Below are 16,317 nucleotides of genomic sequence, written 5' to 3' on the forward strand. Positions count from 1 at the left end.
CAACACGGCTATCATAAGGAGACTCATAACATGTAAATGCTGGCCTTCCACCGTTTTGAAAAATTATAATTTCCATCTTGTCCTCATTGATTGTAACTTCATTTTTCTGGGCTCAGTCACTTAGTAGCGTATGTCTACTGCCTTTTGCAAGTTGTAACTTTCTGCTCTGAAGCTATTGCCATATCATCCGCATATATGCATAATTTTGCCTTTGTTGTTTCTCGAATTCTGTCACCAACATTGTATGTGAGCACATTAAATAGGGTGGGACTCAGGGGATCACCTTCGAGTACTCCATTCGTTTGCATTATCCAGCTTGAATTCCCAACTCCGTCGTAGACTTGTACAGCATGTAGTTTTCTGCTGTATTCGATATGAGGGTCGTTGTTCATAAGTATAGTTCTGTTGGCTAAATCAAAAGGCTTCAAGTAATCAACAAAGACTACATAAAGTTTGCCGTTGGGTTTCTCCAGCGTTATTGTTACATGTCGTAGTAGATTCTCTGCTGCCATGAGTGTTGACCTTTGCTTACGGAAGCTACATTGCTCTTCTGGCAGCAGTGGATCTATAATTACATATATCCTGGATGTCAGTATCCTTGTTAATAGCTACGGGGCAACTGACTCCAATGCAATTCCCTGGTATGAGTTTGGGACATCAGTACTCCCCTTTCCCTTATATAGTAGCTTAGTTGTTGATTTCTTTCATTCACTTGGTATTTGTCCGAGTTCTAAACATTTGTTTAATACCGCCATCCATACTGGTAACAGTTCATCTGTAGTTTGTTTTAGACATTTAGTCCTGATTCTATCCGGTCCGGGAGATCTGTTATTCGTCATTTTCTGCATAGCCTGTAAAATCTCCCTTTCTGTAAGGGATTCCGTCATATCCAGGTCTTCTGGGTGTCCAATTTTAGGTCTTGATTCTTTTGCACAGGTTACTTCCTTGATATGTTCTTCCCAGATTTCCATTGATATGTTTGGTCGGAAGCTTTGAATTTTTGGTCGTAGGGCCCTATGCGAGTTTGACTCAGCTTCCGTAATGACCTTTCATATTATATGGATTTTTACTGCATTTACATTCGTATAGGTACTAGACACAATATTTCACATAGCACTTCTATTACACCTATCACAAAAGAAACAATTTCTTTAAATAATTAATACAATACTGGTAGCATTGTAAATTTAATGAAAGGAAATAATTACTCCAAGAAAATATAAGGTTTTTTTTGCCAACAAGATGGTTAACGGTCTTTCATTATTAGTGATTATTGCTGCTCATTGAAATCAAATATTCTTCTGTTGACCTCCAGTTCAGAAATCAGTTGATTTTTATATTTACAGTTTAAGCCTCAGGCGTTGTTTTGAGAAAACTTACGGTATTCAGGCACTGTTTTAACGTCTTCTCCTATATTCTCATTCATTCATTTGTGATATTTTAGTATTTAAGGCCACTTCTAATTTCTGATTGCACTTAGGTAGAAAAATAACAACCCATCTGAGTATCAAGTATTAGCTTTAACTCCAGTTCTTTGTTTCATTTAACCTGTTTTAGGATATGCCTAAGTGCAGTTGAGAATTGTAGTGGGGTTATTTTACTAGATACAGTAGTATCTTGCCTGCTGTATTAATGTTTTATCCTTGTGTAATTCTTGTTTGGGTCATAGTAGTAATGTATTGTAATTAGGATATGTCTAAAGCAGTTTAGAATTATTGTAGTTTAGTTACTTTATTAGAAATTATTTCAAAAAAACAAAATTACTTTATTTTGCAAAAGAGGTGTCTACCTCGGTGGCAAATGGTACACTAAAATGCATTATTATCAAGCACTAAATTTTAAATTAACAAGAGAAGAAGACATTTTCCTAGAATACAGTATTATACAATTTACACTAACAATATTTTTTCTATTAAACACACAGTTCATCCTTAATAAATTTATATTGTTTACAAAATTCTACTCATAATTTCTCCTGTACTTACAAATATAGTCAACTCATATACAGTATGTGGAATTACTTCAAATAATACTATACAACTGCTATAAGATTAAAATATACATTGCATTTATTTATTTATTTATTTATTTATTTATTTATTTATTTATTTATTTATTTATTTATTTATTTATTTATTTATTTATTTATTTATTTATTTATTTATTTATTTATTTATTTATTTATTTATTTATTATTTTTTAACCCGTTTTGGAACCTAAGTAGCATAACGACCTGCCGCGTCTTAAGCAGAGCCCCTTTTGCCACCGCTTTTCAGAGTGTAGTAGGGGAAATTTTCTCTAAAAATTTAGCTCTTACTAGAATTCAGTTGCTGTAATTAGGATAGGCTTAACTTCTGTTCAGAATTGTAGTGTAACTATTTTTATTAGACAGTATCTTGCTTGCCTTTTCTGTTTGCAAGTAGTAGTGGTAATAATAATAATAATAATAATAATAATAATAATAATAATAATAATAATAATAATAATAATAATAATAATAATAATAATAATGTCTATAAATATATGTATTTATTGTACCTACACACTTCTATAGGTAGCCTCTTATTTCTAGTATTTTATAATAAGAAAGTATAAGTAGAATAATTGTAGTGTAGTTATTTCATCAGTTGGTTTCCTGCTTGCATTATTGTTGTGAAATCTTTGTGTAGTATACATTATTTCCATTCTCTACCATATGTACTTTTATTCACAGATTATACTATTTTATTTCTATTAATATTTCCATTTTTTCCCCACATTTCTTTGAATAGATAAAGAATGGCTGGGAGAGAAAGGAGTACAGACTGTGGGTGTGAGTGGGAACTGAGGAAGATGAAGGAAGAGATAGTAAGTTTGACGGAGATAATTAGACTTGTAACAGAGGACAGGAAAGAAGATAGGTCTCCCTCAATCAATGTACGGGGTACAGTAGGTAGGCAAGAGGGAGAAGAAGGAAGGGAAGAAGTTGTGGAAGACAGCTGGATTAATTTAAGGGGAAGGAAAGTGAGAGCTAAGCGTTTTCCTCGTGGAGTGGGCCCAGGAGAGGTGTCGGCAAGGAATTAGTATGAGTCATTGTAGGTAGATCAACAGAGGGAAGATGGAGATCAGTGAAGTATTAAGAAGGAGGGGCAGGGCAAGAGGAAAGGAAACACATGCACGAGAATAATCATAAATTTATGGATACAGAAAAAGACATGAGGGTCCTGCACATAGCTCAGAAGAGTTAAATATATGAAAGTTTTAGAAAGGTTGTGGTTGTATTTAGTACAGAAACAAAATAATGAATTGAATTTAAATGAATCCTTGAATGAAGAAGACATATTATTTAAATTGGCAAGATCATACATAGGAAAGAAATTGAACGTTTTAGTCCATGCCCCATTTCTCTAGCCCTTCCCTACATGTTTACCCTCCCACCTTCATGTATCTTTGAAATAGAACTTGAATTTTTATAATGTACTGGAAATCTTAACACAACATGGCTAGAACGTAGTTAGCGATTTTGGAGGTATTTTCACTAGACAAAGTACAGAAGGAGCTACAATATAAGTTTAAAATTTTTGGTGCACACATGGTTTTTAGAGACATTAACAGAATATTATTATCTCAATATTTTATGTAATTTGAAAGATTTTATTTAGATGTACATTCTTGTATTTTAATTTATAACTTATTAATAGTATATTGTTAATATGTTTCTTAATCAAGTCTGCTGATTATTTGGTGGATTTCTTGGTCGCTGATGAAGAGAAAGAATGTGATTCTCGAAACGTACATTTTAATTAATATGGATTAAATAGCTTTTGATTAGTATTGACGAGGCAGACATATACCATTGACAGTGATTTTTCAGTGTTGTTAATGATATGATGGTAAACAGGATGGAAAGTCAGATTGTAAGCTTCACATAGAGGAAAAGTCCTCTCTGTTTTAATTACTGTGTTAATGGGGTGATAGTACCTCATAGGGATCACTATAAGTACCTGCATGTTAATATAAGGAATTATCTTCATTGGAATAATCATATTAACAAGTTTGTTAAGAAAGATTACAGATCTCCTTACATGGTTATGAGGGTATTTAGGGGTTGTACTAAGAATGTAAAGGAAATGGCATATAAGTCTCTGGTAATATGCCAGTTAGAGTGTGGTTCCAGTGTATGGGACACAAACTGGAAAATATTCAAAGGAAAGCAGCACGATTTGTTCCGGGTGATTTCCAACAAACAAAGGAGTACAGTTATGAAAATGTTGCAAACTTGAGCTGGGAAGACTTGCAAGTAAGGAGACGAGATGCTCGACTATGTGGTATGTAAGAAAATTCTGAACAATGAGTTTTGTATGGCTGATGAAGTCTCAAATAGAGACGAAACATGTCCCAAAATATATTTAATATGTTTTTATATTAAATAGTTTTCACTTGTAAAGTGATGTGTATTGGTTGGGTGGACCATAACCTGTCATTGTTTCTTAGTTTTGAACTGCATCAATACGGATCTATACGATGAAGTTCGTAAATTGTACTATGTGGTATGTTCCGAGCTGTCAGTGCAAAGATGGCGTGATTGACATTAGTAGACAAATAAGCTTGAGTAGAGCTTTTAAAAGTACAAAATATCATAATATGAAGATAAAGTTGGAATTCAAGAGGAGAATCGGGGCAAATATTAATTTTTAAGAATAAGAGTAAGGGATTGGAATAATTTATCAAGGGAAATGTTCAATAAATTTCCAAGTTCTGTGAAATCATTTAAGAAAAGGCTAGGTAAACAACTTTTTTTTTCTATTTGCTTTATGACGCTTCGACACAGATAGGTCTTATGGCGACGATAGGACAGGAAAGGCCTAGGAGTGGGAGGGAAGCGGCCGTGGCCTTGATTAAGGTACAGCCCCAGCATTTACCTGGTGTGATAATGGGAAACCATGGAAAACCATCTTCATGGCTGCTGACAGTGGGGCTCGAACCCACTGTCTCCCAAATACTGGATACTGGCCGCACTTAAGCGACTGCACCTATCGAGCTCAGTCGGTAAACAAGTGATAGGGAATCTGCCACCTGGACAACAACTCTAAATGTATATCATTGATGATTGATATGAACTGTTGAAACAGCCTTACTGTTGGAATAAGCGAATACTTCATTCCTACTATCAATTTGTATTCAATATTAAGGACTTACATCTCCAAATTCATTAAGTTTTTCATAACTATATCTTCTATCAGATCATTTTGATTTCTTTTCCTGCACCTTGGTAGATGTGTGTTCTTGGCATAGTTGCAGTTGTTTGACCTTCTCTTGCTCAAAACATCATTGGAAAATATGGATAATTTGTAGTGTGTTTACTGCAGAAGGTCATATGAAGAAGTGTATTTGAACAGTTATTTGTAATTCTGGTTAATTGAGGTCCCAGGTTTATTGTGCCCTCTTAAAGGAAATTCTACAAAACATACTGTATCCATAAAATATTTTAGAAGCACAGGAAATATGTTGCTGAACACTGTCATTTTGCTGCTGTGACAAACATGCATTGTTTGTGTCACATAGCTATCAGCTTGCATTCGGGAGATACTGGGTTCGAACTCCATTGTTGGCAGCCCTGAAGATGGTTTTCCATGATTTCCCATTTTCACACCAGGCAAATGTTGGGGCTGTACATTAATTAAGGCCACAATCACTTCCTTCCTGCTCCTAGCCGTTTCCTATCCTGTTGTCTCCATAAGACCCATCTGTGTCAGTGCGACGTAAAGCAGATCGTTAAAATGTACAAACATACATCACCACACTGAATTGCCATTCATTGATGAATTTCAATAGCTTTCACAAATTCACTACTCAAAAACTGAATAACAGACTACTGTTCTCCTTTCGTGTTTGTCTGAAGTAGAGCACCCATTATTACACTACTACTTTCACGGTGTTTACTTGTCTGCATGGTGTTGCCACCTGTAGGATATTCATTTAAACCTTTGTAACATTTCTGCCAACGGACATAACTGTGGCGTGATATTTTGAAATTGTATTACACTTTGACTTGCCCTCGTACAATAGACGTTGAGCATATTGAAATGCCTTCATTCTCTCCAGATGCGCCTCTGTCGACCCATTTCAGTCTTGCAGTGTGGTTCTGTTATGTTAGTTGAAGTCTGGCAAGAGCACCAGTGCTCATAACTCTGTATTGAGAAAAGAATCATTGATGGGTTTTGTCAGTCGTACTGGAGAGCACAGTATAAGTTTTGATCTAGCTCACAGATTCTGTGTTTCTCAGTGGTTTCTGTTACAATTTGGAGAGCTAACTGTTGATTTGTCAGTGCCTGGTGTTCAGAATTATGGTGTAAAATATGAGTATATTCTGCTGACCGTTGTTGCTAACATCTGTTCACAATAAGAACCTCACATTTAGTGGTCTTCATATGTCTTGAAAAGACCAGCTACCCTTAAAAATTCCCTTTCAATCATGGATAACATCAGATAGTCATTATGTTTTTGTGTCTTAGGCATGAAGCCTACTTCACTGCTATGTTAGTTATATAAAGGCATCAGTAACACGAACTGCAAACTTCATCTGCAATACTTGAGTAGGCACTGATTATTCTCTGTTGGAACGTTGCCATCCTCTGCTGCCTCACCATAATAAATGTATAACTGTTTTCTGTTAACCCTCCAGTACTAACATCCGGTCTCTGAGACCGCCCGCCCAATTATTCTTCTATAACTTTAGCGCGCATGCTCTGCTTACGCTTTGCTCATTGGTACCTTTAAATCGGTCAGTTTACTTATTGTTGCGTGAATGTTAAGTGCCTAGCTCAAGTTCTCAGCAAGAATTTATTTTGGTCTCTCAGACTGAAGTTAGTACTTGTGCTACTTTCTGCTGGAAATGAAACGAAATGAATTACGAATGTGAACAAGAGTACATGCTGAAATTAGTACTGGAATCTAAGGAGAATGATGTGGCTGCAGAAGATTTTGAAGATTTTGCGGAAGAAGATCACTTTGAATGTCGTGAAGAATATCCGGAGTCAGAACAGGACGTGGAGGAGGTACAGGATGAGCCAGATGTTAAGTTGTACTTCTACACAACAAAACGACAACATAATGTTCCGCACTTCATTGGAAAAGATGGTGCCATGAAATGGAAAAGGCATATTCCTTCTCAAAATGTGAGAACTCGCTCAGTGAATCTCATAACTCATTTGCCTGGGGGTGAAAGGACCGGCAAGAAATTTGACTTCTATTGTAGATATATGGAACTGCTTTTCTGATGCTAGAATTCTAAACATTCTGGCCGATTGTACAAATCTTTCTATAAGCCGTGAACCTTATGACCAAGAATATTGAACTGCAAGACCTACTGACTTTGTTAAGTGTCTTGTACCTTTCTGGTGTATGTAAGACAAACCATCTCAACACAACGGACTTACGGAAAACTAACGGTACATCAGTTGAGATGTTTCGGCTCACTATGTCACTGGAGAGGTTTAGGTTTCTGCTGAGGCACATTAGACTTGACAGCAAAGAAACAAGATTGCACCGACAAGAAATAGATGAACCGGCTGCAGTTTGGGTTGTATTTGACATTTTTGTGGCAAATTGTCAAGCTAACTACACCCTATCTGAATATATATGACTCTTGATGAAAAACTTGAGGCTTTCAGGGGAAGATGTGGCTTCCGCCAGTACATCCGAAGGAAACCCAATAAATATGGGATTAAAATCTATGCGTTAGTATGTGCTAAAATGTTTTATACATCAAACCTTGAGGTATATGTTGGTAAAGAGTCCAATGGCCCAGATTCTGTTGATAACAGCATGAAAGCAGTAGTTGAAAGATTAGTGAAACATATTGCCAATACAGGTAGGAATGTGACCATGGACAATTGGTTCACCAGCATAGAAATTATCTGAAAGTTTGTTGAAAAACCGTAAATTGACTTAACTTGGTACTATAAGAAAAAACAAAAGGCAGTTCCATCATGTATTTCTGGAAGGCAAAAATAGGCCCATCGGCTCCAGCATGTTTGGGTTCCAGGAAAATTCCACCCTATATCATACATTCTCAGAAAAGGCAAAAATGTGCTGCAATGCATCGTGAGGACAAAGTTGACCCCAACACTGATAAACCTGAAATTATCATGTTGTATAATGACACGAAAGGGAGTGTTGATGTGGTTGATAAGCTTCGGTGCAGGGCATAACTCTGCCGGGCAAACTTGCCGGTGGCCTATGGTAATCTTTTACAGTTTGATGAACATTGCTGCTATAAGTGCTTTTGTGATAATGACCAGCAACAATCCTAAAGCTAATATGATGCGAACAATTTTCTTAGAAACACTGGCATTTGATTTAATTGGAGATCATCTAAAAAGAAGATCCACAGTCAAGCAAGTTCCAAGACTGACTTGAATGAGAATTCAAGAGATCTGTAACATTCCAGTGCTTGCACCGGAAGAAAAAGTGCATGGACGGTGTGCATACTGTGATTCAAAGAAAAATCCTAAAACAAAATACAAGTGCTATTTGTGTGGGAAGTTCATGTGCTTGGAGCACATTGTGGTTGTTTGTCCAACTTGTTCTGAAAAGGAGGAATGAACATGGTGATTGTGACTGTGAATTGTTCATTGCATCTTTGTAAGAATTGTCATATCCAATTTTTCTATTTAATCATTAAGAGTATTTATTTCTGTGTTTGTGTTTCATGATAATGGTGAATTTATTTCCTTTTCCTCTTTATTGTTAACAGTAACAATGCAAGGCTTAGTAATAAATTTTTGTAGTGTGGTTTCTCTTTAATAAATGGTTTACTTGCTTTAAAACATAAGAAATATGCATGTTCATAACTTCGGACACTCAGACCGATGTTAGCACTCGCGCTAGGATTTGTCATGTTAGTACTAGAGGGTTAAAGACAATGTATGTTACTCTGGAAGTAAAATATTTGTCATGAAATTTCTTCTAAATGCTCCTTTTTTTTTTTACTTCTCTGAGTGTATTTGCAAGTGGCTTGTGATAAACAGAAGAATAATTATTTCTCTGTCTTTCCTTAGAGTACCAGAAGTCAAAGCGAAAATTGTATCTAGTATATCTAATGAAGCTGAACAGTATTTGGGTGCAGCAATGACTTACACTTTGTTCGAGTACGTCAAAGATAAAGCTGAGGAGTTCCTTGCTACTCAGCCAGATAGCCTGGTTAAAGATTCTGGTGCTGCTCTTGAACATCTAACCATCTCTAATGTACAGGTGAGTGTGTGAAAGCTTTTAGTACATTGTTCTAAAATAATGTAAATGGATTATTTTGTATTTTCTTACTGTGTAGTTTCTGCAGTCATAGTTGTCTGCAGTACACTTTTCACTCTGTTCTTACTAAGCTATTCTCTGCTGTATGCTGATGGACTTTGTTATTGCATGGCTGCCAATCTAATAAATTCATAGTACACCACCTGCAGTCTGGACAAAATTTACTCTTAGTCATAAAGCCCCCAATGGTGATTGGTTAGGTTCTGTAAAGCACTGTTGATTTTACTCCAAAATGGCACATTGCATGTGGCATGTTACTTGAAAAATGAACAGATAAAAAACAAATTAAACTCTTTATATAGGAGTGATAGGACAAGTCACATCTGCCACGTGACTCTCTGAAACCATCCTGGTACTACTGACTGACGACTTTCTCTTTCTTTCTTTCTTTCTTTCTTTCTTTCTTTTCTCTACAAGAATGCAATATGGTACAACTCCTGAAATTTCTCTGAATGCACCTTAGAGTACATGAGCACTGAGAATATCTGTATTGTCTCTCATATATAACCAGTATCTTCATAGTCTTTCTCATCTGGCGATCACAGCAGTGATCAAACATCATCGTCTGAACACATCTTGAGCACTGAGAAGAAGGAAAAAAATATTTCACTTTGAGTTATCACTTTGATGTGTAATATTCATGTCATTTGTCACTTGCCTGCTGCCATTTGTCATTTTGATGTGAAGTCCCGCTTAGTGACAGGGTTATCCATAGTAGTGGTTGGGTGACTGTTGGTGCCAAAGTTTCTGAGAGTGACTGGTTAAGTTGTGGCTCACCTGAAAACTCTGTGTGTGGTGAGATTCATGAATCTTATGACTCTTGGCCACCATTACTCTAATCGATTCACCCCGACCCAGCTTGTTGGAGTGGTTGTGGGTGGTTATGAGTAATATTGGCTTGTGTGTGCATGTATGTGGTTGTGGGTGTTACTTGGTTTGTTTTAAAATTCGTCACTTCTTGTTGCCTCATTAACTAGATTTGTGACATTGACGGTTAATTTTGGTAGTTGATATTTCTCAACAGTCGCATGCTTATGGCTTCTTTGAAGCGATGTTATGTACTGTTGCATACGTTTCATAGTCACACTAATTGAGCATATCACAGTTGGATTCTCGCATAAATGCAGATAACAGCAGATCATCACTGTCATCACTTATCTTCAGTTTCGGTAGAAAATTTTTTCTTCGGTTAATGAGATTCCGGCATGGCGGAAAATTTTCTTGATAGGTTTTTTTTTTTTTTTTTCCAATGTGCTTTGTGTTGCACTGACACAGATAGGTCTTAAGGCGACAGTGGGATAGAAAAGGCCTAGGAGTCGGAAGGAAGCGGCCGTGGCTTTAATTAAGGCACAGCCCTGGCATTTGCCTGGTGTGAAAATGGGAAACCACGGAAAACCATCTTCAGGGCTGCCGACAGTGGGGTTCAAACCCACTATCTCCCGGATGCAAGCTCACAGCTGTGCACCCCTAACCGCTCGGCCAACTCACCCGATTCTTGATAGTTTTGGTAGTGACTTGTTTCCATGCTTTTGTAATACATCTGATTACATCTATTAGTGTAATAGAATAATCCTACTTTATCTCAATGCATTCTATCATTTACAACAATATCAGCTTACGATAGTGGCATTTCAGACTCTTAATTACCCCCTTGATCCATGGGCTGCAAAATGCTTGTTGTATTTGCAGGAAGAAAAACAAGCTTAATGTTCTCCAGACCTGAGATTACAGGATGCACTGGACAGTTGTCAACAAGAATCAGAAATTTACTTTTCTGAATTCCCGGCTTGCGATTTCAACGCCTCATTTCAGCTTGAAATAATTTGGAAGTCATTTGGGATTTTTTATTAGTACTGTATTGTACTGGCAGACTTTTTTACATACCTAAATCATCTAGGATTTTTTGATTTGCCAATCACAAACGGTTTTCTCTTCTCAGTTCCGTCTGCATTAGCACAAACCAGAAATGTTATTTGCTCTTTAGATAACTTGCAACAAACACATTGTTCACCTTTGAATCTAAAGAAAATACCAGTCTCGTCTGCATTAAAGATGTCACAATTGGCATATTCTTGGTGCACATTAGACCACACTGTAGTAAGCCATTCTTTGTTATTTCGGCATTCACACTATACGCTTCGCCGCTTACTTTGCCGAAACTAATATTGTGTCACTGCTCGTATCTGTCAAACCAGCCACTGCGGCACACAAATTCTTCATCTTTTAATTTCTTGGAAAATTCTTCTGCTTTCACCATATGGAGAGGTCCACTAATGGGTACATTGTGGCTTCTATGTTGCTTAAACCACTTAAGCAGCACTTCATCCACGTCGCTCCACCCAGGTTTTCGTAGCTGCTGAATTTTCGAACCACTCTGTTCAAACCCAGCAACCATTTTATCCTTGCTCTTCCAAACCGTTCGGCCTGTGGAATTAACAAGGCCAAACTCATGACACACATCAGCTTTTTAAATTCCATTCTCAATTTGGTGAATCACTTTAACTCTTTCTTCCAATGTTAAAACCTTTCTTTTAGTAGTCATACTGCGTTAAAATGCGTGCACATAGAGGTAACTTCCAGTCGAAACTGACCGCACGCAGGTACTGGTTAAAACAGGGTTGGGAATCTGCCTGCATTTCCGAGGTCTATAACAAAAGGGAGCATGAAAGTATTTCCCAGGTTGCCAGATTTCAACAAAATATTTCTTAAAATACTTTGGTCTTAGAAAATCTTATTACAAAATGACATTATATGTGAGGTGGACACATGAATGTGTGTCGTATTAAGCAAAGCTGAAAAACATTTCTTACGAGGAATATGTCCGTACCTCAGAAAACATGATGTTATAGACGATTTGTCGCTGAAACGTAGTCATTATAACAAAGTTCAACTGTATTTGTTTCTTTTTTATTGATTTTCATGCCGTCAATGTTTCGATTCTCATCCCACTGTGAATGGCCTAAGCTTCTCGATAATATTCTGTTCATACGGATTCTTATACATCATACATTGAGATTGTAAATTACCTTGTCCTCCGAGCTAGTTGGTTGCATAGTACAAGTCATAAAGGTGTAAGCTTATGTTTTGTAACCGATGGGTTTGAACCCTAACGTCCTCAACCTTGAAGACTATTTCACATGGTTTCACGCTTTCATACCAGGCAAATGTTAGAGCTGTAACTTATGACTATAGCTACTACCTTCCTAGTTATACTGTAGTTCTTTCCTATCCCATTACTGTATTGCAAAAATTCTATATACAGTTTAATCTCATTATTATGACCACCTGTTAGAAGTGCCATCTACAACGCGTAACTGAAGACATATGCCCTGTGATGTGGGCTGGTGAAGTGGGTATATAATGTGACCAACAGGCTGGCTGCACACATTGTACCTCCTGCTGTTATGGGTAAGGGAAGCAAATTTTGATCATCGGCTTTTGGGCCAAATGGGGGCAGAATTTTGAAAACAGCGATGTTTGTGAACTGTTCACGTACCTCTCTGGTAAAGATGTACCGTGAATGGCATAATTGCGAATACTGTAACTGTAATGGAAACTGCAGAGCTCCATGCACTATTTATGTCCAAGGTAAACATCGACTGTGACAATGCATGAAAGCCAACCGACGGGCTACAGTGGAACAGCTCACCATTGAAATGAACCAGGTAGCAACTAGACATGTTTCTACCACAACAGTTCTGCCGACCCTTCTGTGAATGGGGCTCTGGCGTAGACGAAGGTGACGGCACCTATGCTGATACAGTTGCATCGACGAAAACTGCTGGAATTTGCTCGACAATATAGGGACTAGACCGCTGCTGATTGGCGATGGTAGCTTTCTCCGAGAGTTACATTTTTAGCTGCATAGAATGGATGTACGTCAGTGTGTCCATCGAGAAACATCAGAGAATCAACACCCTTCAACCACTGCTAGACGAACACAAGATGGTGGGGGCAGTGTTATGGTCTGCGGAATGTTCTCTTGGTATTCTCTAGATACCACCACCCTTGTGGAAGGCACTCTTTATTGATTTGATTATGAATCCCTTCTCACAGACCACATCCACTCGTAGACAATTTATCTAAGGTCATTAAGATCTCCTGTGATTTTTTAAATTACAAAATAGTAACAGGTATATTCAAATATAAACAGTGTAAACAATGTAGCAATTGAGGCTTTCACAGTCGGCGTTACAAATCATGTCAGTGTTTTCCGGGCTTGTAGGCCGTGGCCCAGGAGTGAGTGATGGTCCCGACGTTTCACCGAAGACTGCGTTCGGCATTGTCAAGGGTAATACCAATATACAAATATTTTAGGTTCCCTATGGGAATCAACATCTACATCATTATTAAGGGTTCCAACTGACTTTGATAGCAGTGAAGCTCTCAGTGGAATGAAGTGCTGTTGTAATGCCACCTCATTATATAATGCAGGATACGGTACGCTGCTCGCCTATTGGCCGCCATGGTGGTGGGGGGGCGGTCGCTGATTGGCTGTTCTTCGGCCAATGGTTGAAGCGTTAGGGAGCCCGGTGTACATTGACCTGCCTTGGCGGAGACAGGCAGCTGATCACCCGTTGCTTTCTTTTGGTCTGCCGCGGCTATCGTGTCCTTCAGGATCAGTCGTACGTCAGAAATTCAGGCCACTTCATAGAAAAGCTGAATAACATCCAGTTAGAAGCCGAAGACCTGCTTGTCAGCTTTGACGTGGTTTCACTCTTCACTAAGGTACCTGTGAATGAGGCCAGAGACCACATCGCTCGGATTTTTCCCGAGGACATTACCAACTTATTCAACCACTGCCTCACGACAACCTTTTTCCTGTGGAATGGCAATTTCTATGAACAAGTGGACGGCGTCACCATGGGCAGTCCTCTGAGTCCGGTGATAGCAAATTTCTATATGGAAAAGTTCGAAGAAACAGCACTCGGGACCACACCACTGAAACCTAAGTTCTGGCTGTGCTTCGTAGATGACACCTTTGTGATCTGGAGCCACGGAAAGGAACAATTATAGCTGTTTCCACAGCATTTGAATAGTATTAACACCAGTATTCAGTTCACTATGGAGACAGAAAACAAGGGAAAGCACCCTTTCCTCGATGTTCTGGTAATGAAGACTACTGATTTAAACTGGGACACACAGTATACCGCAAGCTGAACCACAGAGACTGCTATCTTCAGAAGACATCCAACCACCACCAAAGACAAAAATACGGAGTGATTAAGACGCTAGCCGTCCGTGCCAAGAGAATTTGTCAACCTCAGCACTTAAACGAGGAACTCAGCCACCTCAATAGGGCCCTACTCACTAACGGGTACAGCCCTAAAGATATCCAGCGAGCACTCCATCCCAGACGTCCAACAACCGAGAAGAAAGAAGAGGAGTGGTCGGCAGCTAAAGCCTTTCTGCCATATATCGAGAAAGTAACTGACAGAATAGGGAGGCTACTGGAGTCCCATGGGGTTAAAACCATATACAGGCCGACGAAGAAAATCCAGGAACTGCTTAGGTCTGCCAAAGACAAGTGCCATTCTCTCTCCACAGCTGGTGTCTACAAGATCCCGTGCAGCTGCGGACAGGTATACATAGGCACTACCAAACGCAGCATCGCCACACGACTTAAGGAGCATAACAGACATAGCCGGCTGGGACAGACAGGTAGATCATCAGTCGCTGAACACTCGCTGCTAGCAGGCCATGACATACAGTACAGCGACACCGAAGTACTGTCAACTACTGTGTCTTATCACGCCCGGCTACAGAGGGAAGCCATTGAAATCCTGAAGCACACCAACAGCTTCAACCGTAAGGGGGAATCTGAACGGGTAAACAATGCCTGGTTTCCAGTCTTGAAAGCTCTGAATCCTGAAGGACATGATAGCCGCGGCAGACCAGAAGAAAGCAACGGGTGATCAGCTGCTTGTCTCCGCCAAGACAAGTCAGTGTTCACCGGGCTTCTTAACACTTCAACCATTGGCCGAAGAACAGCCAATCAGCGAACCCCCTCCACCATGGCGGCCAATAGGCGAGCAGCATACCGCATCCTGCACTATATATAATGAGGTGGAATTACAACAGCACTTCATTCCACTGAGAGCTTCGCTGCTATTGAAGTCAGTCGGAACCCTTGACAATGCCGAACGCAGTCTTCGGTGAAACATCAGGACATTCACTCGCTCCTGGACCACGGCCTACAAGCCCGGAAAACGCTGACATGAAGTGTAAACAATGTAGCATTATTGTTTGATTTGTTGTTGATGAAAGAACATTCCTTGCTCAGCAGGATGTGATCTTCCAGCATGCTAATACGCCTTGCCACACAGTTAGAAGTGTCCTCACATGGCTGGAAGAGCATGATCAAGACTTCAAAGTATTTCCCTCGCCCCCCAAACAGCCCCAATCTCAATCCAGTTGAACATCTGTAGGACCACCTCGATCATCATGTTCGCCCTCTGCCTCCTCCGCTGCAAACCCTATCCCTTCATCAGTTGTGGGACGCACTGCAGACAGTATGGCTGCAGATACTCATGGAGATCTGTCAGAAATATGTGAGGCTAATCACAGCTTTATACCTATTGTAATTGAAAGAAACAACATCAGCTCATTTATCAGGAGTCACTGCCAGCATGTCTAGTTACTGTCCATGATGCAAAGGGCAGTTACTCTGGATATTAGCAGGTGGTCATAATTTGTAATGTGATTTGACTGTGTACGTGTTTGTACAAAAACATACAGCAGAAGGAAAATTGCCTTGTCGAACCGTCATCTCGCTGAACTTCGTCCATTTCTCTAACTCAGGAGTCCATTAGCCTCATAGGTAATCCACCCTCCTCTACTTGTCTCGCATCTAAACCAAAGCCTGTTCACATATACAATTCTTGCCTACTGTAGCCTGTATCTCATCACTGTAAATATGACTTCCTGTCATTGTTCTTGTCTGTTATTCCTTGCCAACAGTCCTGTCCTGTCTTCATGTCACTTACCTCCAAATTATGCTCAAGATATCTGGAGTCCACATAGTTT

General features: G+C 39.0%; 1 protein-coding gene across 4 annotated transcripts in view; it reads left to right on the top strand.

The window, feature by feature from the left end:
* LOC136864664 (RWD domain-containing protein 4) overlaps positions 1-16,317 on the top strand; it is a 208,963-nt gene that overhangs the window by 141,387 nt on the left and 51,259 nt on the right. For all 4 annotated transcript variants that reach the window (XM_067141960.2, XM_067141957.2, XM_067141958.2 and 1 more), the window contains one exon: positions 9,042-9,234. In XM_067141960.2, the coding sequence (XP_066998061.1) occupies positions 9,042-9,234 (193 nt within the window). The remainder of the gene's footprint in view (positions 1-9,041; positions 9,235-16,317) is intronic.

Source organism: Anabrus simplex, chromosome 2 (genome assembly GCF_040414725.1).
Source record: "Anabrus simplex isolate iqAnaSimp1 chromosome 2, ASM4041472v1, whole genome shotgun sequence".
Taxonomy (NCBI): domain Eukaryota; kingdom Metazoa; phylum Arthropoda; class Insecta; order Orthoptera; family Tettigoniidae; genus Anabrus; species Anabrus simplex.